This window comes from Euleptes europaea, chromosome 2 (assembly GCF_029931775.1).
Source record: "Euleptes europaea isolate rEulEur1 chromosome 2, rEulEur1.hap1, whole genome shotgun sequence".
Classification (NCBI taxonomy): Eukaryota; Metazoa; Chordata; class Lepidosauria; order Squamata; family Sphaerodactylidae; genus Euleptes; species Euleptes europaea.
The window spans coordinates 26,517,391-26,540,654 of record NC_079313.1 but is presented as its reverse complement, the minus strand read 5'-3'; the positions used below and the strand labels follow the sequence as shown (position 1 = coordinate 26,540,654).

General features: G+C 44.6%; 1 protein-coding gene across 1 annotated transcript in view; it reads left to right on the top strand.

Moving 5' to 3' along the window:
• RGS8 (regulator of G protein signaling 8) overlaps nucleotides 1-21,689 on the top strand; it is a 54,259-nt gene extending 32,570 nt beyond the window's left edge. Inside the window, exons 3-6 of the mRNA XM_056844335.1 lie at nucleotides 4,991-5,092; nucleotides 8,770-8,834; nucleotides 18,330-18,496; nucleotides 21,354-21,689. Of these exons, the coding sequence (XP_056700313.1) occupies nucleotides 4,991-5,092; nucleotides 8,770-8,834; nucleotides 18,330-18,496; nucleotides 21,354-21,536 (517 nt within the window). The 3' untranslated portion in view covers nucleotides 21,537-21,689. The remainder of the gene's footprint in view (nucleotides 1-4,990; nucleotides 5,093-8,769; nucleotides 8,835-18,329; nucleotides 18,497-21,353) is intronic.
• The last annotated feature ends 1,575 nt before the right edge of the window (nucleotides 21,690-23,264 follow it).

Sequence of the window (23,264 nt, the reverse complement as noted above, 5' to 3'; positions counted from 1 at the left end):
AAAAGCGTTTTGGAAGTTAAAGTATATAATGTATACTGGGGCCTTTTATGCACAGGTTGTTTCTGGGGTGATCACACACACACACACACACACACACATATCCCTACTTTGAGGCTTTGTTTTCATTATGCACGTCTTTTCTGACCTTTAGAAGTCACTTCGCTTTCTCCCTGTATTTTCCCTGGGTTTTCTGGATACCGCATATTTGTTGTTAGCAGATCAACAATGTCCCATTTAACTTTCTCAAGAACCCTTGGGTTTCTGCTGTCCTTGTTACTTGTGAGCTTCTTGTCAATTAGAACTAATATTAATTCTCTCGTCATCTCTATTTGATTCAGTTCTTTCCCTGGAACAGCAGCTTCTTCTAATAACGAATAGTGGTTTTTCTTAATTAAGCTAACAGTTATCACAAAAAGTCAATAGTGCTAACACACTGGTAATGTGCATATTTATTTAACTTAATTGGTTAAAAGGCAGATGATTCATCTACCCAAAATTCTTTAATTGGTTAACAGCTCCCCACACCCAAAATCTTTTGCCTTTGTAGCAGAATGAATTCAGTTACCATTTTTTTAAATCCTCTAATGAGAAAGGAGACCAGATTGTATTGCTTAGTCATTTGTCTTCCCCGCTCCTACCTTGTGCACATCTTAGACCATCCAGGTACTTACTTCCCTCCATCAAATGCTGGCGGGCATGCTAAAGGTTCTCCTGTTCTAAATGTTACGAGGCTGGCTGCATGGCGCCAGGGAAAGAATCATCTTATTCAGCTAACATTTAGATTTGCTCTAAAATTACATTAAAAATTTTCAATAAATAGAAGCCATCCAAGAGTGATTATAACAGAAGGGAGAAGTGGGCACTGTGCAAATTATCTCAGGGACAGTGCCAAAGCTTTCTGCAGCATCTTCCCATATGGCACTGAGAAATGTCACTTTATATTTAACTGTGCAGCGAGGAAAAGCTTTTGCCGGCTGTTTCATGGTAAAGTTAACAAGGAAGTCTTATGAAGCTCAAAGGATAATCGAGAGTGCAGGCAGAATTACTGTTGCGATTTTGGATTTAGGGAGAGGGCGTGGTATAGTTATAGTGGTTTTAAATAGTGTGTTCTAGGAAATATTGGGGATTCTATACTGGAAATGTACTGAAGGTTTCACAAAGAAAAGGTGCAAATAGCAGACAAGTTTCCTTGAAATGTAGTCGTCCCCCCAATCGTTCTTCCTCTGCAGTGTGAAGCCAATCATGGTTTTGTAGGACTTGCCTGAAGGGTTGCCAACCTCCAGGTGGTGGCTGGAGATCTCCTGCTATTACAACTGATCTCCAGCCGATAGAGGTCAGTTCCCCTGGAGATAGGGTTGCCAGCTCTGGGTTGGGAAATACCTGGAGATTTTGGGGGTGGAGCCTGAGGAGAATGGGGTTTGGGGAGGGGAGGGACTTCAATGCCATAGAGTCCAATTGCCAAAGCAGCCATTTTCTCCAGGGAAAATGATCTGTGTCGCCTGGAGATCAGTTGTAATAGCAGGAGATCGCCAGCCACCACCTGGAGGTTGGCAACCCTACCTGTAGAAAATGGCCACTTTGGCAATTGGACTCTATGGCATTGAAGTCCCTTCCCTTTCCAAACCCTACCCTTCTCAGGCTCCATCCCCAAAATCTCCAGGTACTTCCGAACCCAGAGCTGGCAACCCTACTTGCCTGGAATGCATTTTTAGTGGAAGAGGGTCCCTGTGATGTTCTGGTTGGCATCTTTTAGTTGTTACCCTGTTTAAAATGGCCCATTCAGCATCTAGAGCCTGTTCTTCTCTGCATTGGCTCCCAGCTTGTGAAACATAGAGATGTAAAATTTCTGGGAAATGTGAAGCCAGATGGGGAGAAAAACTGGGAGGAGGGTTCGCAGGAATTTTTGGTTTAAGTAACAAGAAATTTAGGGGAAAATGGAAATATATTCGTTACTTACTTTAATTAAGAAAAATAATTCTAGGGATTCCATGAAAAAAAATAATTCTAGGGATTCCATGACCCGCATGGACAAAAAGCCATGAGAACTCAGGGGCTGCGGTGAGGAGGGGGCACAGGGTGAAATCACATCTCCTCCATATTCTGCCAGCAAGCGTTGGAAACTCTGTGAGCAGGAGGAGGGAACAATTTCACGTTTGTTCATGTGGGGCCTACAATCTTCTGCATGAGCTTTTGGGGAATTTGAAGGGGAAGGTGGGGAAGATCTGCATCGGTAGCACATTACCACCCAGGTGCTTTTATTTTTTCTGTCTTTTTTCCCTGCTGAAGCTAATGGCAGCAGAGGGGTGGGCGAAAAGTTGGGAGATTCAGGCGGTGATTCTAAGCAAATACACAGATGATGAAATACACCACTGCTAACACAGATCTAAACCACATTTCATTTAGCATGCCTGCATTGTTTAATATGCAGAGATGTAAAAGTTCTCTTGATACCACCACAAAAATCAGCTGAAGAAGATGGTTCTCCTTGAAACGGGAAGATTACTGGACCCTTGTTACATAATTACATTTTATATTCTCTTAAAGTGTGAGCATATGTTAGTATGGTTTAGATATATTTTTGTAGTAGTGTTTTTCAGCAACTGCATTTGGTTTTGGTTGGTACACTGTTATTGCTTTGTGATGTTATTGCAGTCCTAACCCCCACTTGCTAGTGTGAGAGTCCCGTTAAAGGGCAGCTGGATTTATTTCAGATTGCAATGTCAATCCCTGATGTCCCATGTATTTTGTAATTGAGTCACTAGGTTAAAAACAGACAATGGCCATTGTATGGGTAAGGGGCTGGTTTTTTTAAAAAAGGAGGTAGAAAACTGTACAGTGCAATCCTAGACAGCCCTTTCTAAATCCGCTGAAATAAAGGAGTTTACAAGGATGCATCTGTGTTTAGGATTACACTGGTAGATGACCGTATGTCACTTGTTTTTGTGGTTTCAGTAAACATTTTTTCTTGTACTACTGTAGCTGAAGTGGAAATGGGACTGAGCTCTAATAAGCTCATGATTCATAGTCCTACCAGGATAGTAGCAAGTGCATTTATTGTAGAGGTACACACTTCAGGGAGCTGTAAATGGTTGCAGCTGTCTGCTAAGTATACACTTAGTGTGAAATCTGGGTGTACCCCTGCAAAGTGTGTGAAATGGGTCATTGATCATATACCCTGTAAGCTCTTAATTACCATAATTAACACTTTTAATGGGCCTAGGCATCTTTAATTTTTGCTTTAGTTTTTCTTTCTTTCCACAGGGGAAATATATCCCCTTTAAAATATGCTTTTGTTAATTCATTTGCCTCCCTTTAGAAAGTGTGCTTAAGCTTTCTGAATCACCTTTATGTAATAACTGTGTAATAACCTGAGCCAATCACTGTGTCTGTTCAGTTCAGGTTGGCACCAAACAACTCCCAACGCCTGCTGAAAAGGTTTGCATAAAGTTTTTGCAAAACATCCCATATGTGAAAACACCATTAATGTCACTAAGGACCATTTAGACGAGCACTGAATGATAGGATTTTTAAGAATAACATTTACTTATGAATAGGGTTGCCAGGTCCCTCTTCACCACCGGTGGGAAGTTTTTGGAGCAGAGCCTGAGGAGGACAAGGTTTGGGGAGAGCCAGGACTTCAATGCCATAGAGTCCAATTGCCAAAGTGGCCATTTTCTCCAGGGGAACTGATCTGTATCGGCTGTAGATCCGTCATAATAGCAGGAGAGCTTCAGCTAGTACCTGGAGGTTGGCAACCCTAACTTATGAATGATTTGTAAAATTGTCCGCTGAGTGGAGCTGCAGTGTAGCAAGGATGGGGGAGGGGAGTAGGACTACAAGCTCAAATCAGGAAATATTTGAGTCCCCGCCCCTTGAAATGCTGCTTCATAATTGGCTGTAGTGAGAGAAAAGTTCCCTCCCCCACAAACCCAATTGCATTTTAAGAACAAAAAACAAAAAACAGAGCAATCTGAAAAGAGGGAGAGAAATCCAAGCCTCCGTTTTAAAAAGCCTTTCTTCTGCACAGAAAGAGCTCCCAGGAAGCAAGAAGTATTTGAATCCCCGCCTCTGGACACGCTTCTTTGTAATTGGCTGTGAGCAAAACTAGGGTTGCCAGGTCCCTCTTTTCCTCCGGCCACACTTTTAAGCGTGTGCGCGTGCGCCGACGCACACGCGTAGGGTTGCCAACTGCCAGCTAGTAGCAGGAGATCTGCTAATTCAACTGATCTCCAGCCGATAGAGATCAGATCACCTGGAGAAAAATGGCCGCTTTGGCAATTGAACTCTATGGCATTGAAGTCCCTCCCCTCCCCAAACCCCGCCCTCTTCAGGCTCCGCCCCAACATCTCCCACCGGTTGAGAAGAGGGACCTGGCAACCCTAGACACGCGGCACTTCTGGTTTAGAACCGGAAGTGCCTCCTCGCAAGGGGCCTTTACCTCTTAGTTTGAGTGGTAAAGCAGCCCTTTACCACTCAAACTAAGAGGTAAAGACCCCTCGCGAGGCGGAACGTCTGGTTCAAAACCGGAAGTGCCGCGTGCGGTATGCACGTGTGCGTGCACATTTGCCCACCGACCTTCACGTGGTCGGCGGGCAGAGGGGGCAATTGCCGGGGGGTTGCCTGCCACAAGCGGGCACCTGGCAACCCTAAGCAAAACTAAGTTTGCATGTCCCACACTTTGCCTTATGCACAGAGATTTCACCCGGGCTGAGCTCAGAGGAAAGGGAAGAATCGGGTTAACAGAGGAATGGGAGGGTCCTGAATTTGTGAGGGCTGACAGTGAGGGCTCGAATGGAGGGAAAATTCATGCGTAACGCCACGGAACAACCGAGACAGACAGGGTAGGGGAGTGAATGTGAGTGAAAGTACCCAAGCATAAACAACCTTAGTCTGATCCAGCAGGATTCTTCTTATGTTTGTATGCTATTTAATTTGTTACCCCTTCTCCTTCTCCCCCATTTGTTCCCCTACCTTGCATGACTGACTGCAGAAACAGAGGGATGAGGACTCGCCTAGGTTGCCTGTCTCACAAATCAGATTCATGCAGCGACTTCACAGCGATCCTTCCGGACAAACCCAACCGGGCTTTGAAGTAAGTAGAGAAGCCGCCTGCTTTCTTCCTTTTCGTAGTTTCTCTCTTTCCCGTCCTGGTGACATCCACCCTCTCTGTTTATGCTTTGGAGTATGGGAAGAGCTGGTTAAAGATATTTTGTCACCCTCAAGCAAGATATACCCATCATTTCCTCAGCCCGCACTGCTAGGGTTGCCAGGTCTCTCTTTGCCACCGGCGGGAGGATTTTGGGGTGGAGCTTGAGGAGGGTGGGGTTTGGGGAGGGAATATGCCATAGAGTCCAATTGCCAAAGCGGCCATTTTCTCCAGGTGAACTGATCTCTGTTGGCTGGAGATCAGTTGTAATAGCAGGAGATCTCCATCTAGTACCTGGAGGTTGACAACCTTACGCACCGCCACCAGCGGGGGACCAAGTGAAACCCCTGTGGCAGCAATTCAGGGGCTTGCTTGGGACATGGTTAGACGTGGCTTAAGCCCAGGAGGAGATGTCAGTCATCCCCCACCATGCCACTAATGGCTGGTAGTGCTTTGAACCCCTGTGGTACATCAGCACCCTCCTCATTGTGGTGCCCCAGTCAGTCGCTGGCTGGAGAATCTGTCCTGAGTGTAGGTTAGAACCCCTGAGAATTTTTTTTCATTAAATCACTTTTTGACAAGTGGCGTTCTTAACCAAGCAATCCTGAAGGGAGAGGCTGAAGCGCCGGAAGAGCTGGCGTAACCCCACACCGACATACGTGCCACTTTGCACCGTAATAAGTGGCCCAGATGCCGGCACGGTGCGGGGGCACTTACGCTGGGGAGCAATGCAACAGTGCAGGCCTCAGTGACCAGCACTGCAGCACAGGCAGTGAGTGCCCGGGTCAGCGTTGGGGGGGCATTTCCAGGGGCAGAGCTATCTTTAGTCAGTTCTCAAACCCCTTTTTGGCCCAGGAATGCCCCTTTATGCGGCAGCATTAGTACACCATCAGAAGAGCTGGTGTAGCCCCGTGAAACTCCATGGGAGAGTTTCACAGGGGTTTTGTGCAAAGGCATTTTGACTTCTTTTTTTCCAGCCGGGAAGCCTCTCAGGAGACCATGCAGCTGCCCCGTCCCTGGCCATCGACGATCTACTCCCCCCCTTCAGGGATGGGCTGCCCGTCTTTATCAGACCTATGTTTGTTTATTCATTTAAAATATTTATAAGCCTGATTTTCTCCGGAGCCTCTCAGAAGTCATGATGGATCACAGCAATATAAAACAATTTAATAAAACAAACAATGGTTGGTAGGACATAAAGTATTTCCCTTTTGCTCAGGCTATTATTTATTATCATTTTTTATGGGCGTTTGTAAGGATTTCACGGTTTTAAGCTAAATTGAAATGGGCTGTGAGAGGGATTTTAATTGCTAGTGTTTGGTTTGTTTGTTTTTTTAAAAAATGTTACTGTTATTACCTTAGTGTTTATTAATGTTTTATACTTATTTATTTATTTGATGCTATTATTTTTATCAATTAATTAATCAAAATAACCAAAAACGAATAAAACAGGACAAACTTAAAACCTACACAGCTTGCTGCAGCCACAGAAGCTTTTCTATGAGAAATATTGGTTCACTGACAGGCCAGTGCAAAATGTTTTCCCAGTTTCACATACCTATGTCCCATCTCGTAAACCAGGGCTCAGCAGCCTTGTTTAATTCAAGAGCCACACTATGTTACAATTCTCAGCAATCGACGAACGAAGAGTTAGTATCAGAAAGCCCATTTGCATAACAAAAAACATACAGCTTTACATGACTGGTAATTAATATGTTGATTAATAATCATAAAGTTGCTGCAGCCCAAACACTTCTTTTTTTAGGAAGTGACACAAGAAAGATCTTGCAATAAGTCATTAAATATAAAGTCATAAATAAGTCACGCTGGCCCATTTGGTAAATCACCGCATGCTTGGCATTTGGATTCCTGCCAGCTGCTCGCCTCTATCATTTTCCTTTTCTCTAATAAACCCAGGTTCCATAACTATAAGAAAGATCATCTTAGAGCTTCCTATTTGGTGAACCTCACGTCTCAGAACCTTAGGGTGGCTTTTACCTCCCTAAGATTTCAGACCATGCCTTCAGCCTTTCTGACAGGATGGTATAATAAAATCCCAAAGGAACATTGCACATGTATCTGTGGATCTTTATCACCGGAGGACATTTTTCATTATGTGTTATTGTGCCCGTTGTACAGGAGGCCTAGAGCCAAATTCTTGGATAGAATTTGGAAGGGAGTAATATTTTGTTCGGAAATCGATAAATTGGTTTGTTTTTTTCCTACTGACTTTAATTCGCATGTCACCTTCAGAATGTCTCAGTTTGTTATTGCGGCCAGGAAGATCAGAGCGCTTGAAGCTATTAAAAAAAAATTCTGTACAGGAAAGCAAATGAGTATGATCTTTGTTTTAATAGAGATTGTGTATGAAATAGTTTTTAACCAGGCAATGTATATCGATGCAATTTTATCCTTTTTAGATACCATTTTCGGCTTTTTGTACATATGTAAGGATATTTGTAATGGCCTATGGCTAAACAAATAAATGAATTCTATTCTGTTCTAATAAACCCTCGAATAAGTCCCATAAAACTTTTTGCCTCCCATTCCCTTCACATACTAGTTATTCTAGCATCTCACTTGTGTGTGTGTGTAAAGTGCCATCAAGTCACAACCAACTTATGGCGACCCCAGCAAAGGGTTTTCAAGGCAAGTGAGAAGCAGAGGTGGTTTGCCTTCTTCTGCAGAGTATTCCTCGGTGGTCTCCCATCCAATTACTGACCCTGCTTACCGTATTTTTCGCTCCATAAGACGCACCTGACCATAAGACGCCCCCCCCCAGCTGGCTGTCGGATCGGGGAACGCTGGCTCGCACCGTCCCGACGCACCCAGAGGGCTCTGTGCGGGCCACCCACCTCCCAGCTGGCCGTCGGGGCGGGGAACTCTGGCTCGCGCCCTCCCGACGCACCCAGCTGTGTGCGCCCCGCCCGCCTCCCAGTGCGCCGTCTCAACGCGCCCAGCTCTGTGCGCCCCGCTCGCCTCCCAGCTGGCTGTCAGGGCGGGAAACGCCAGCTCACGTCGTTCCAGTGTGCCCAGCCAGCTGGCAGGAGGGGAGGGGGTCCCTCCGCCTGGCTCTGGGAGTCCAGGATGGACAAGGCTTGGGTCCATAAGACGCACATTCACTCCATAAGATGCACAGACATTTCCCCTCACTTTTGAGGAGGAAAAAAGTGCGTCTTATGGAGCAAAAAATACGGTAACTTCCAACATCTGATGAGATCGGGCTATACTATGCTGCCTTCCCTCCCAGCATCTCACTTACCTCTCCAATATACCTTAATTTAAAGATTTTCTTTTCTCTTTTTAAAGAATATATTTGGTTCTATCCTGAGCCATGTTTGGCTCAAGAGCCATAGATGGAAGACCCCTGCCCTAAACCAGTTCTGCGTCTATAATCTATTCTGCAATTCAACAGTTCACACACACAAAAACAGACTTCTAAAATTGTACACAAAAAAGATGGCGCCAAATGAAATATGAACTGACCTCTCATTTTGCACATTACAGAATTTGGGCTTTCTGACAATGGCCTTTGGGTATTCTAATAATTGGGTATTATTCCCAATTCCCTCTTTTCGTGTTCACACCATAATTGCTCCTGACTGTCTCTTTATTTCTCACAGAAGGTTATCAACGGAAGAAACTACAAGATGGGCAGATTCTTTTGATATTCTGCTGTCCCATAAATGTGAGTAGAATCCTATTTCTCAGGCAATACATTATTTGCCTTCCTTCCTAAGCAATGTATCAGTGGCTGATGTTACTGTTAGCTTCTTTGTATAGGTCTCAGGCAGCAGTGGGATTTAGCTAACACACAGTATAGTGGGTTTTACACTGTGGATATCTGGACGTGTGAGTCTCAAATGGAATTTGCTTTAAATCGAGCGTAATGTGAATGTAAAACCTTTACAGACAAAGAAAATACATTTTCTGCATAACAGTGTTCAAATGCGTGTATTTAGAAAATGTATATGCCATTTTTCCAGAGGTCTACTCAAGATGTCTCACAAGGTAAAAATAACAAAATAAAATCATATAGATCAGAAGATAAGAATGATCAATATTAAAACAAATAATAAAAACAATCCAGAATCATAGAAACATCAGAAATCAACAATCATCAGCAGTATAAAAGGAAAGTAGTAAAACAGTCCTCAGGCTATTTTATGATAAAATAGCTTTAAAAGATGGTATCCTCCCACTAAAACGTCTGGGTAACAAAAAATATTCAGGTGTGGCACCAAAAGTCAGTAAGGTAGGCACCTGGTAATCCTCAAAGGTAAGGTTGTCAGACCTTCTGATTGTCTCCATGGGAGAAAGGGAGGTGGGGTGGGAATGGCATTTGAACAGGTCGGCAGGCAAGTGGATTAGTGGGCAAATGTCTGCTGGGGACGGGCAGATGGCAGCCCTACTCAAAGAGAAGGGCATTTCAAAGGCAATGTGCCACCACTGAAAAAACTGGCAAAAATAGAAAACTGATTGAGTTTGCCATTCCCCCCATCTCTAATTCTCCTGATATCCCAGATTCAGCAGTGAGCTTTGATATTTTTAAGCTGTCTAACAAGTTAATTAAAATAAATGGAAACTGGAAATCTAGATTTTCAGATCTCCACCCACAGCAGTATTCTGTAAGAAAAAGCCTTTTATCTCTGTTGCTAAACAATATAATTTATAGCGGGAAAGAAAACCCACAATCTGTAATTTCCATATAAACTTCTATATAAATCTCCCACACCATATAATCAGCATTCTTTCTGCCACTTAGAACCAATCAATTATCCCAGCACAGTTCTTGCAAACATTGGTCTTTTCTACTGATGTATCACCCTAGGGATATTCAGATGTCTGCTGTTACTCACTATACTTCGTAGCTATGATTTTTCTTAAGTCACAGTGCATTTTAGCTAGCAGTAGGTATTGTCTCTCTAATCACACTCCTTAACAAAAACACACACGAAGGTTAGGGTGGAACCTTGCTGTAGGAGAAATAACCAGGGCTTTCTGCTGCATTGCAGCACTAACCTATCATTTTATCATAATATTTTCTTAAAAACAAAGCAAAACAGAATGTATTGACTGTGCACACCCCCTCACCTGCACTGGAGCATGCATCTTTTATATATTATGTATTTTATATATTATGTATTTTAAAAAGAAAACTTGATGATACAAAGTGGTGGGTTAGTGCTGCAAAGTACAAGGAAGCCTTGCAGGATTTGAAGGACATTGAGTAGCAAGACGGGAGCCAAACTAGACGTGATAGCATGGTGCCAGCGTGGTATTGTGGTTAAGAGTGGCGGACTCTAATCTGGAGAGCCGGGTTCAATTCCCCACTTCTCCACATGAAGCCTGCTGGGTGACCTTAGGCAGTCACAGTTCACTCAGAACTCTCTCAGCCCCACCTACCTCACAAGGTGCCTGTTGTAGGGAGGGGAAGGGAAGGCGATTGTAAGCCTGTCTGAGACTCCTTCAAGGTAGAGAAAAGCAGGGAGGAAAAGCCAACTGTTCTTCTTCTTCTCATGTCTGCCATGGGGATGCCACCACCATTTTAAAGCAATTTAAAAATTCTGCAAGGGCCTGAAAGCTGATGCTCTCGTTTCCTTGCCCTGCACCTTTCCAAGTGCTGAAATGGCCACACCCCCTGTTTCAGCACTTGAAAAGTCATGGCCAAGGGGAACAGGCGCTCCTCTGCCCTCTGTACTGCAAGCCTAATCAGGATCAGTCTCACAACATTTTTCAATAACTTTAAAATGGTGGTGGTGTCCCCATGGCAGACACGAGGAAACCAACTAGTTTGCCCCAAGCAGCTAACCCTTACGCTTTGCAGAGCCAGGCTATGATCGCATAGTATGTGTCCAAAATAACAAGTCAATTAGGATGTTCTTGATGGTTGAAATGTCATCATAAACCATCCTTTCTGCATTGCTGTTAATCAACTTAGAAAATGAGTACAGGCTCATTTAAAAGTGGTTGTTTGCCAAATGCCACGAAGCTGATATTGGTGCATTTGGAACTTCCTTCCCGTTTTTCTCACATGGACAACTACAATGGAAAAAAGGATGAAAACTAACGTGGCACATGTGAATTCCATTTAAGGTGACTTCATATGGTTTAATTCCTGTAGCCCAGGGTCCCCAGCGGTAGGGTTGCCAACCTCCAGGTACTAGCTGGAGATCTGCTAGTACAACTGATCTCCAGCCAAGAGAGATCAGTTCACCTGGAGAAAATGGCCGCTTTGGCAATTGGACTCTATGGCATTGGAGTCCCTCCCCTCCCCAAACCCCACCCTCCTCAGGCTCCACCCCAAAAACCTCCCTCGGTGGCAAAGAGGGACCTGGCCCTACCCAGCAGGCACCACTGACACCTTTCTTGATGCTTGCCAACTGTTTTTAGAAAGTGTGCAGGGCCCAGTGGTGCTCTTGCTAGGGTTGCCAGGTCCCCCTTGGCAACTGGCAGGAGGTTTTTGGGGCGAAGCCTGAGAATGACAGGGTTTGGAGAGGGGAGGGACATCAATGCCATAGAGTCCAATGGCCAAAACGGCCATTTTCTCCAGGGGAACTGATTTCTATCGGCTGGAGATCAGTTGTAATAGCAGGAGATCTGCAGCTAGTATCAAAGGTAATGTGCTAATCATTGTCCTGTAAGTATCAAGATACTTTTGATACCTTTGATACTTTTTGCAGGACAATGATTCAGCTCAACCCCCCCCCTTTCTGACTATATATTACTCTTCCTACACACTTGACACTGAGAGACCCTGTCCTTCAGTGTTAATCCTCTGAAGATGCCTGCCACAGCTGCGGGCGAAACGTCAGGAAAGAAAATACCAAGACCACGGTCACACAGCCCGGATAACCTACAAGAACCAATGAACTGTGACTGTGAAAGCCTTCGACAAAATCCACTAGAAGGTTTCTAGAAATCTAAGGAGGGGCTGTTTTGTATGATGTAATGGGTACTGTCCAATAAAGGCATGTGACACTGAGCGTCCTTTTACATGCAGGTTTTCCCATAGTTTCGGTGATGAACTACAGCTGCTTTTCTCCAAGCTTCCTCATGACCTCATTTTTTAAAACAAATTTGCCTTTATGAGTTTTCCTCATTATTGTTTCCCTGCGCTTACTCAAATGGGATCCAAGGGGATTTAAGAAAGCACAAGGAATCCTTTGAAAGACAACAAATGGAAAACGAGGAAGTGAGGAATCTTGAAGAAGAACCACGACGTATCAGCAGCCAAACCCCAGGAAAGCATCCGTGTGAAGAAACCCCCACACAACCACTGATAACAGCTACAGTTCACACTGCAAAACTGTACATCATCATAGAGATTGCCAGGATGGGGCAACATTACAGGGGTCAAAGGTAGCACAATTCAAGCATCATTAAGAAAAGCATCCCAATCTGTAGTGGTAAAGAAACGTTGCGGAAAGCAGAGATTAAAAGTCTGTTTTTCAAGTCATGAAGCTATGAGATAGGCATAGATAAACAAGGGATTTCACATTCAGTCGCCTTCCTTTAAGGCACTGGTTCCCAACCAGGGGTCCATGGACCCCCAGGGGTCCGCGAGAACTAAATTAAGGTCCGCGAAACAAAGTTATAAACCCATAATAAATTAATATTTTCAATTAAAAGTTCTCTATTATAAAAATATATATTCAAATATTATTCTAAGTTTAATGTTTAACTAACAGTTATGATTAAAGTTTATTTTCAAATTCTCAGAATTTTTATTTTGAACCTTGGGGTCCCTGCACCGAACAAAAAAGTCCTAGTGGTCCCTGGTCAAAAAAAGGTTGGGAACCACTGCTTTAAGGCTTAAGCAAAACCTATTTTAGTCATAACTGGAGGTGGAAGGGGAGTGAACTCAGCGCTGTTACATATTTCCTCACCTAACACTTGTGTTTGCAATGTATCTACTGGTATTTGCTGCCCTAGAACTGGTGTTTTAAAAACTCTCACATGCTCATACAGTCACCAGGTTGTTTGTACACTCTCCCAATCCTGGGGGTTGGGGGGGAGGTACATTGTCCATGAACCGTTAGTTATTAAATATTCCATACCATTAGGAGTGGCTTTTTCAGCCATATGTTCTTATAATTAACTTATGGAATATACCATCACAACATGTGACTTCGATAGATGTAACATTTTCAAAGCAATGGGACCAATTTGGATCTGCATTGAGTTCAAACATACGTTTACCTCTCCTGGGGCGAACGCTTTTTTTTTTAAAAAAAATGGTCCTATGAGTTTGCAGAAAGATTCAATTAGAACAAAAGGGGGGAATGTGGCTGCAATGGGCTTAGCCCAGTGCCTGTGATTTTACAAAAATGCCTCTCTCTCATTTTTTAAATAAGATGAAAATTAATATATAAAGAAATACAGAAGCAATTTTTTAAAAAGACAGCATCCCTCAAGCACAGTGGGGAGGGAGCATGATTGATAGGTAAACTAACATGTGAACATGAACACATGAAGCTGCCTTATACTGAATTAGACCCTTGGTCCATCAAAGTCAGCATTGTCTACTGAGACTGGCAGTGGCTCTCCAGGGTCTCAGGTAGAGGTCTTTCACATCACCTACTTGCCTAGCCCCTTTAACTAGAGATGCCAGGGATTGAACCTGGGACCTTCTGCATGCCAAGCTGATGCTCTACCACTGAGCCATGGCTCCTCAAATGTTGATATGTAGGGTGTGGATCAGTTCACCTGGAGAAAATGGCTGCTTTGGCAATTGAACTCTATCGCATTGAAGTCCCTCCCCTGCCATACCCTGCCCTCCTCAGGCTCCCCCAAAAAACCTCCCACTGGTGGCGAAGAGGGACCTGGTAACCCTATGCATGTGTGCAGTGACCTTTTACACTTGCTGTTGCTTGGTATCTTTCCTGTATGGATGCAGAAAGAAGAATAGTTCCTAGGAAATGAAGGCCACGATCCTGTGCATGCTTATATGACAGGAATCCTCACTGAACATAATGGGACTCACTTCTGAGTAGACAGGCAGAGCCCTGTGCCGTATATTTCTGTCTGGGGGTAGTGTGAGGGAGAGAAAGAGAGATACACGGAGAGACGTGACCACGAGATGACAGGAAAGGTTCATTCTCCCTGCATATTTCATGCCCAGGAGAGATGGACTGGCTTGACAGACAAAGATTCTACTTGACAGAATGCTGGAAGAGACATGAAGCAATGGCATCTCTTGAACGGCGTGCCTCCCTGGGTTGGGCACGTGGCTCATCAGTTGTTCAACGTCTGGCAGGACAGCTTGTCCTTCGCCACAGTCAGACACAGAGGAAAAAAACCCTGCTTGCTTGTGCTAGCTTTGGGAAGATCTTTTTCACCTGCCTTTAAACTTCCCACTTTCATTTGTGCGTGTGTATGTGTGTGTGTGACCTCTGCTTTCTTCTGGCAATTCCTCTTTCTATCCCCTTCATTCATTACTGTAAACGTTGAGAATTTTCCCACATGATAACGCTGGAAATTCCCATTCCCCCCTATAGTCCCTCCCCACAGTCCCTTGTGAAGCTGGAATTGCATCAGTTTTATGTGGCTACCAAAATATGTGATCTAAACTGCATCAGTGTCATTAAAATGTCAAATACCTGTCCTAGTTTTAAGCACTGGTTGGTTGGCAAGCCAATCTGACTTTGATCCCAACTGAGCAATGGGGCAGTCCTGTTTAGCACAATCTAAGCCCATTAATTTCAGTGGCCTTGGTGGGGGTGGAAAGTGCCATGAAGTCACAGCCAACTTATGGTGACTTCATAGGGTTTTCAAGGTCAGAGATGTTCAGAGGTGGTTCAGAGGGAATTTTTTTAAAAAAATATGTAGGGAGGGAGCCTGGGAAGGAGAAGAATGGGGGTAGAGAAAGGGAGGAATGAGAAGCGCAGTAGAAAAGAAGGAAAGTCATAGCTCCCCACAGTAATCCTGTATCCACAATTTATTTCCTTTACACATCCACTGAATATAGGAAACACCAGGAGGCTAGGCAGAGGTCCATGTAGGATCTGGGGCTTCCAGCTGCTGAGCCTTCCTTCTGACTCCTCCAGTCTGCTTTCTTGGCAAAGGGGAAGTAGAGGTCTTTCTCAGAGTATCAATCATGAGAAAGTGCCCTCCTTTCATTAGACACTCTGCTCAGCTCCTCACGTCTTCTGGCAAGCATTCAGTTTTCAGAAAACAAGTAAAAAGGATGTTGGAAAGCTGCAGAAGATGACCAATAGGCACATGACAAGAAACTGTTTTCAATTTCTCCAAAACAAAAATTCCCAGGAGGCAAGACAATAATAATCTGTGGGATCAACTAAAGCTCTTTCTCTTGCAGTGTTTTCTGTTGCTGGGTCCTGGTTTGAAGTCTGATTCTGGATCCCCTAATCGTTTTTTGCAAAGATTTTGGATTTTGGTAATTGTGAAAGGCCCTAAATGACATCTTTGGATACTAAACAGACAACACATCTCAATCCATTCAAAAAATGCAAGTTGTAGGTTCATAAAGCCTCCGGTTGCCTTGAGACCATGCTGAGAAGGGAGAGGAGGCTCGACTCTTCAACCATTTTAAAAGGGGGGAATGGGTAAAGGACACGAGGGACAGACAGCTTCTAACTGCAAAATTGAGTGGCTTCAGACTGGTTTACCTGAGCAACACTGACAGAATCCCAGGGGCTGTGAAGGCCTTGACCCTTGCCCACCCAGTTGATAAAACCTTGATAGAAGAAGGTAGGTGAACTGGTGATATGTATCATTAATGGCTCTCTAACACAAGGTCCCCACCGCCATCACTATGTATTCGAGCAGGTGGCTATGCGCTGATTGATAACGAAACCTTCCTTGGACAAGAATGATGTAGCTAACTACAGACCAGTCTGAAATCGGGGTAGGATGATTGAGAGAGTTGTAGCAGAGCAACTCTAAGGTTTTCTGGATTACTCTGCTGTACTTGATTCTTTTCAGTTCAGTTTCAGGCTTAGCTATGGGAGGGAAACAGCTTTGGTCATCTTAATAGATGGTCTCAATTTGTATATGGATAAAGGTTGTGCTTCTTTATTGCTTCTGTCAGATCAGTTGGCACCCTCTGATATGACTGATCATGCAATCTTTCAGAAATAGAAGTAGGAATGAGAAGCAACGCCTTGGAATGGGTTGAATCAATCTCCATTGACCATGTTCAGAAGATTGTTTTTTTGTGACATGGAATCAGCAGTATGGGAGTTGTCCTGTGGGGTTCCTCAAGGCTCACCATTATCCCTGATTCCTTATAATCTCCAGAAAGATCTGATGAAGAGAAAAGTTATTTCTCTAATCTAGGTCTGTGGTTAAAAATCAATATTCGCTTGAATATATGATGAAACTTGTGTGATAGTCTTTTTCATTCTGCAGGATCCCAGGCAGAATAAGCAGGGAAGTTTTGTTTGAGGTTGCTGTAGCAGTTAAGATCAGCAGGCTTCTGATGAAATAACTCAGTTCCTCAGAGAACTGTTCAAAAAACTCAATTTTACTTCTTTTATTACATTCATGTAGTTAATTGAACTTACAGAAACAATGTAACTTTTCTTACACTTTACAGGCAGATATAATAATGTCTGAACTGATTGAAACATACATTCTTAACAGAGGGAGAGAGGCCGACAGAGAGAGCTTAATCAACTGACCTCCTTCCAATAGAAACAACACCCTCCTTCCAATAGAAACAATGGTCTTATGCAAGGATGTCAAATCCCAACAAGACCATCAGTAGCTATGGAACTGGGTGTCATCACTATGCTGATGACACCCAGTGCATCACTCTTTCTTAGCTACCAAGAACAGATGCTGGCCTAAAGGAGAGAGAGAGTAACCTGTTAGCTGTGGTCAGTTGGTTGAGGGAGAACTGTCTGAAGCCGAATCCAGACAAGACGGAGTTAATTCTGCATGGGAAGGCTGAGATGCTAGTGGGTGTTAGACTCTCCATACTCAGTGAGATACAGTTGAACCTGGCTCATTCAGTAGGCGATGGGGAAAGCTACATTGGACCCTGCGTTGTTGTTAGAGAAGCGGGTACATAAGAACATTTTTTTAAAAGCCATGCTGGATCAGACCAAGGCCCATCAAATCCAGCAGTCTGTTCACACAGTGGCCAACCAGGGGCCTCTAGGAAGCCCACAAAACAAGACAACTGCAGCAGCACCATCCTGCCTGTGTTTCACAGCACCTAATATAATGGGCTTGCACTTCTGATGCTGTGTAGAGAATAGGTGTGCATTGTGGGTGAATTTTAACTTGGCATTCTCTGGCTGAAAATGAACCTTTGTACCCTGACAAGTTTTTATGCTGGCTTTGCTATTCTTCATGACTAGTATTCATTTTGACTAGTAGTCATGGATAGCCCTACACTCCATGAGCATGTCCACTCCCCTCATAAAGCCTTCCAAGTTGGCAGCCATCACCACATCCTTGGGCAGGGAGTTCCACAATTTAAATCAGCGGCAAGAAGTGCCTTTGTAATCTTCCTTTGGTCCACAAGTTGGCCTCCTAATTGGACTCAGCTGATTTGGCCATGTTAATTCTGGGCACAGTATTCTCAGGGCCGGATCACAGTATCATTCTCTACTTGAGGCTTCCCTTGAAGTCAATTCAGACACTTCAGCTGGTGCAAAATGCAGCCGTTCAGATATCGGTTGGTTTTAGGCATAGTTTGCATGTTACACCTATTTTGGTAACCCTTCCCTGGCTGCCTGTCAGCTTCAAAGTTTAATTCAAGGTGCTAGTTATTAGCTTTTAGGCCCTTCATGGAATAGGGCATGCATACCTTCAGAATCGCTTCCCCAGATATTGTCCTTTGTGGCAGCTCCACTGTGTGGATCAGGCCTTATTGACAGTGCCACCTTGTAGGCATCTGAAGACAACTACTTCTTGGACCGTAGCATTTCCCCTAGCAGTCCACATTTTGAATGGCCTTCCTGAGTCATCAAGAAGGCTCCCACTTAGTCAATTCTTTGTAAGCTATTCTAGGCCTCATTGTTTGGGCATACCTTTTAATAAAAACTTCGACAATTTGGCTTTGGAGCTGGGATTCTGGAGTGTTTGATTGTACTGTATAAGTGAGTTAGTTGTTTTCTTTTAATCGATGTGATAACTCTTCTTGTGTCCCTGATAGGGAGAAAGGCAGGCTAAAAATGTCATAAATAAATAAGCTGTATTCTTTTTTCAGATGGAGTGGCTGCATTTCGCGCCTTCCTGAAGACGGAATTTAGTGAGGAGAACCTGGAATTCTGGCTGGCCTGTGAGGAGTTCAAAAAGACACGGTCAGCTGCCAAACTGGCTTCCAAGGCCCAGAGGATTTTTGAAGAATTCATTGATGTGCAAGCACCACGAGAGGTTAGTAGATGCATGGCAGGTTTATTTTGGCAGAATGGATCTTAGAAACAATGAAGTGGAAAGGGACCAGGAACTCAGCAACATTTAGGCCATCTCCGTGATCTCTGGTCATTTATGCATGGGAGTTTTACCTGAGGTTCGTTGCTGGCTGGACCCACACTTGCCAGTTGGGAATCCCTGCACCAGCAGTCTCCAAGCTCAAATCAAGACCCACCCCTTTAAATGCTGCTTTGTAATTGGCTTACTTTGCAGTGCTCGCTGTCAGAGAAAATTACCCCCCAAAACCCAATTGCCACCTAAAAAAGCATTTTAAAAACAAAAAACTGAACAATCTGAAAGAAAGTGGGGGAGAAATCCAAGCCTCAGTTTTCAAAAGCCTTTCTTTTGCTTAGAAAGAGCTCCAAGGAAGCAGGAAGCATTTGCATCCCTGCCTCTTTACACACTGCTTTATGATTGGCTGTGAGAGAAGCCAAGCTTCTGTGGCCTTTGCTTTGCCTCCTGCACAGAGATTTCAGCCGGGCTGAGCTCAGGGGAGAGGGAAGAGTCGGGTTAACAGAGGAATGGGAAGACCCAGACATTGTGAGTGCTGTCAGCGAGGTCATTTCTAATGGACAGAAAACTCATGCAGAACTCCAAGGAACAACTGAGTCAGACAGGAGGCGAGCGTGAGTTCAAGTACCCATGCATAAATGACCTCTGTTGATCACCATGCCTGGAGGTATAGTAAAAAAGAGGAGGGGTACACTGGGGTGGGTTTGGACTATGGCTAACCCCTTCTTATCCCTGCATGTGGCACCTTTGTCTTCTTGCTGCCCTTTATCTCTCCCCAGTAGTCAAAAAGGTAGTGCTCATGCCTGCTCTTATATACCTTACATCCCCCCTCCCCCAAATCCATCACAAAGAAAGCAGCATCCTGCTATTTGGCTCATCCTTCTACTATTGGGACAAATTGCACTCCTCCAGCATCTCTGAGTCCCAGATTCAGAAGCTGTCTTCTCTGGGAGCCTCAGTTTTATGAGGTTTAACTAATCGAACGAAATTACTCTTTCTTTAGCCTCATATGTGTGAGGATTCCACATCAAACAGACGTTAAATTATCCTCAGTTAGTGACACTGATTGTTATCCAGGTTTTCATTTAAGCTCAAAAATACTGTTTTCTAGGGGACCAACTGCCCCAAGAAAAACTGCTACACAAACTTTTTGCCATGGCTGTTGCCCATTGTTTCCTCCATTTTCTCTCTCTTTTGCTTCTGCTCAACTGATCCTAGCTAGTCAGGGACACGGTGAAATCACAATGCCGTGTAGTCAGATTTGATTATTGGGTGATGTTACTTAAGGGCAATGAAGGTCGTTTAAAGAAGGGGGCGGTTCTTCCTTATTTAGGTAATTTGAGCTTTCCTGGCCGATCAGTGATCCCTGAAAGATTCCCGGAAAAGCTGGGAAGGGGAGGCTGCCTGGTTTTGGAGAAATGGGACTCGCACACCATTCAGTTCAACCTGAGAACACGCTTATGCAGTCCATAATGTGCACATGTGGTTACGTCCTTTAAGATAATGGGAGTATATAGTCATAGCAGAGTGTTCCCTGTCAAAAGCAGCAGTAATACGGCTGCAATGTATTATGCTGTAATCAAGATAGGAACGGTCTGGGATAGTTTTCCTTCCTTCTGCAGAGCAAAACGTTTTGCAGGTAAGGCCTGTGTATTTCCAAGCTTCTGATTGTGTGTAGCCAAAGTTTCACAATATTCTGAAGATAGAAGAATTGTATAATGGGTTCTATACAAACTATCCCATTTTGTCGGGTTAATGTTTAATCAGCTTCCATTTGTGAATTCCAGTGCCACCTCAGAGGAGTACATAGGAACCCCAGACTTATAGGTGTAATAATGGCTCTGCCCTGACCTGGATGGCCCAGGCTAGCCCGATCTCATCAGATCCTGGAAGCTGAGCATGGTCGGCCCTGATTAGTACTTGGATGGGAGGCCACCAAGGTAGTCCAGGGTTGCTACACTGAGGCAGGCAATGGCTAACTACCTCTGAACGTCTCTTGCCTTGAAAACCCTATGGGGGTTGCTATAAGTTGGCTGCAACTTGACAGCGCTTTCCACCTCTAGGGTGGAAAAGTGAAGCCTAAACAGCACTCACAAGCATGAGGGCTGCTTTTTAGTAGCTGCTTCCTTCACTAACCATGGCTAGAAAGTTGCTTTTGGGGACAGGGAATCAGCGGCATAGAAGTTGTCTTTGGACTCTGATATCCCTGATGCACGGCTGCAATAATGTTGGAATGAAGGAACCCAGTGGGCTGGGCAGTAACATGGGAAAGAGCCACATTTGTGTCACAGTTACCCTCTAGTGGCTGGTGTGGTTCTTCCCTCATGATCCTATGCTTTCAGGGGGGCATGGGAAGCTGGCAGAGAGCATTGCTCTCAGGGCTACTTGCCTGCAAATGTGAATCGCCTCTGAACTGGACAGTGTACCCAAAACACTATAGGAACCAGCGTGGTGTAGTGGTTAAGGGCTGTGGACTCTAATCTGGAGAACTGGGTTTGATTCCCCACTCCTCCACATGAGCAGCGGACTCTAATCTGGTGAACTGGGTTTGTTTCCCCACTCCTCCACATGAAGCCTGCTGGGTGACCTTGGGCTAATCCCAGTTCTCTCTGAACTCTCTCAGCCCCACCTACTTCACAAGATGTCTGTTGTGGGGAGAGGAAGGAGATTTTAAACTGGTTTGATTCGCCTTTAAAAAGGTAGAGAAAGTCGGCATATAAAAACCAACTCCTCCTCCTCCTCCTCCTCCTCTTCTTCTTCATGAAACCAACCATCACATAAAACCACTTTCTTGTTTCTTTTTCAGGTGAATATAGACTTCCCGACACGGGAAGTGACAAGAAGAAACATACAAGAGCCATCACTATCCTGCTTTGACCAGGCCCAGGGGAAAATCTACAGCCTTATGGAAAAAGACTCTTACCCCAGGTTCCTGAGGTCCAAAATCTACACAGACCTGCTGTCTCAAACCCAGAGAAGGCTCAGCTAGGGCAGGGAGGAGGGGGGAATCCCCCCCTTAGACAACGTGAGCTTCCTGCACCAGCCAAATCCATTCCCATCTGTGAAATTTCATTGGTGTTGTCGCAGCCAAAGAATGCAAATAGGGAAAGGAAGAAGCATGGAGAGGCAGGGGAAGGGTATGTGTGGAAAACACATCACAGCAGGAGTCCCATGCTCTTTCTGGATTCCAGTTTGTGCATTAGCATACCTGTGTATTTAAGGCATACCTGCCCACATGAGACCCATTGTAGTTGATGCTCTTCTTCAGGAGCATAAAGTCTGGTCTATGTTTTATGCTGAATTCACTTAACACAAAGGTGGGCTTCCTGAACTGTTTCTCATCTGTAAATAATGCTTTGTACTAGGCAGTCAAAGCTGAGCGAGAATGAGTAGCTGCAGGATCAGGGCCTTGTGTTGCCAGAGAGCCCAAGAACCAATTACCAGAGGTTTCAGGCACCAGGCAGAAAGGACGGGCCAAGACACAGTCTTACACGCATCAGAATCAAAGCCAAGGAAAAGCATGAAGAAGAGAGGTGGCAGGTGCTGCAGGAAGGCAGAGTGCCAGACAAAGCTAAATACTACATGTTGCTCAGGCATAGATGCAAGCCTGACCTGGAAACATCTTTAGGCTTGCCATGTTAGAGGTGGAGCTGAGCAGGAGCCTTTAAATGATAATACTGTAATATTACCATTCAGGAGCCATGGCTTGGTGGTAGAGCATCTGCTTTGCATGCTGGAAGTTCCAGGTTCAATCCCCAGCATCTCCAGGTAAAAAGATCAGGTAGTAGGTGAGGGGAAAGAACAGTCCCTGAGACCCCGGAGAGAGCCGCAGCCAGTCAGTGTAGACCACACTGTCCTTGATAGGCCAATGGTCTGATTCAGTGCAAGCCACCTTCATGTGTTCGTTTCACTGCCTTGCATGGCTCGCTTCAAGAGAAGAAAGTTCTGGGTTCGGGGGGAAAACCAATCCCACCAAGAGGTTCCCTGGCACAGCTGGAGGGTCACTATGAAATGGGTGTGGAATACAAGATTCCAAAGACTGCTACTCACTTAGATAGCATGCAGAAAGCCTGCCGAAGCTGGGACACTTGACAAAGTAAAATGGGATCTAACTCAGTAGAATGAAGCTTGTCCTCCCTGGCCCCTCTGTATAAATCCACTTACATTAAAATCAGGGCCAGACTCTGAAAATGATGCTTTCATTCTGACCAAGGTATAGGTTTTTTTTTTTTTAAGACAAGCATAGATGAAAACTAAAGATAGAAGAAATGAATCTGTCTCTGACTAAAACGATGGCTTTGTGTTGCTTCGTGGTAAGGCTAGCCCTGCATCAGGCAAGGGACTCTGAGTACACTGGCCTATAACCTACCACTCCGCACAGCCAAGTCTGAAGCTTTCCCCCAGCTACCTGTTGGATGGCTCCTTAGGCTGGAGGAAGGCTTCAAACTTCAGCGTGTGGAGTTGCAAGATACCTGTTCATATTGGAAGTACCAACCTTAAAGTTCCTTCAAAGTCAAGCTGGGCTTCCCCCCCTTTCTCCCCCTTTATTTATTTAGCTACCTCTGATACAGGATAACAGGAGCAAGTGTCCAAGCTGCTAAGTTTCTAAAAAGGTGGATAGCTGTGTCAATATATGTGTCAGTATATGCCAAAGTTTGAGAAATGGAGTGCATGAAGATAGGAACAGGGTTAGAGGCAGCAAAATGGGAGGGGGGTG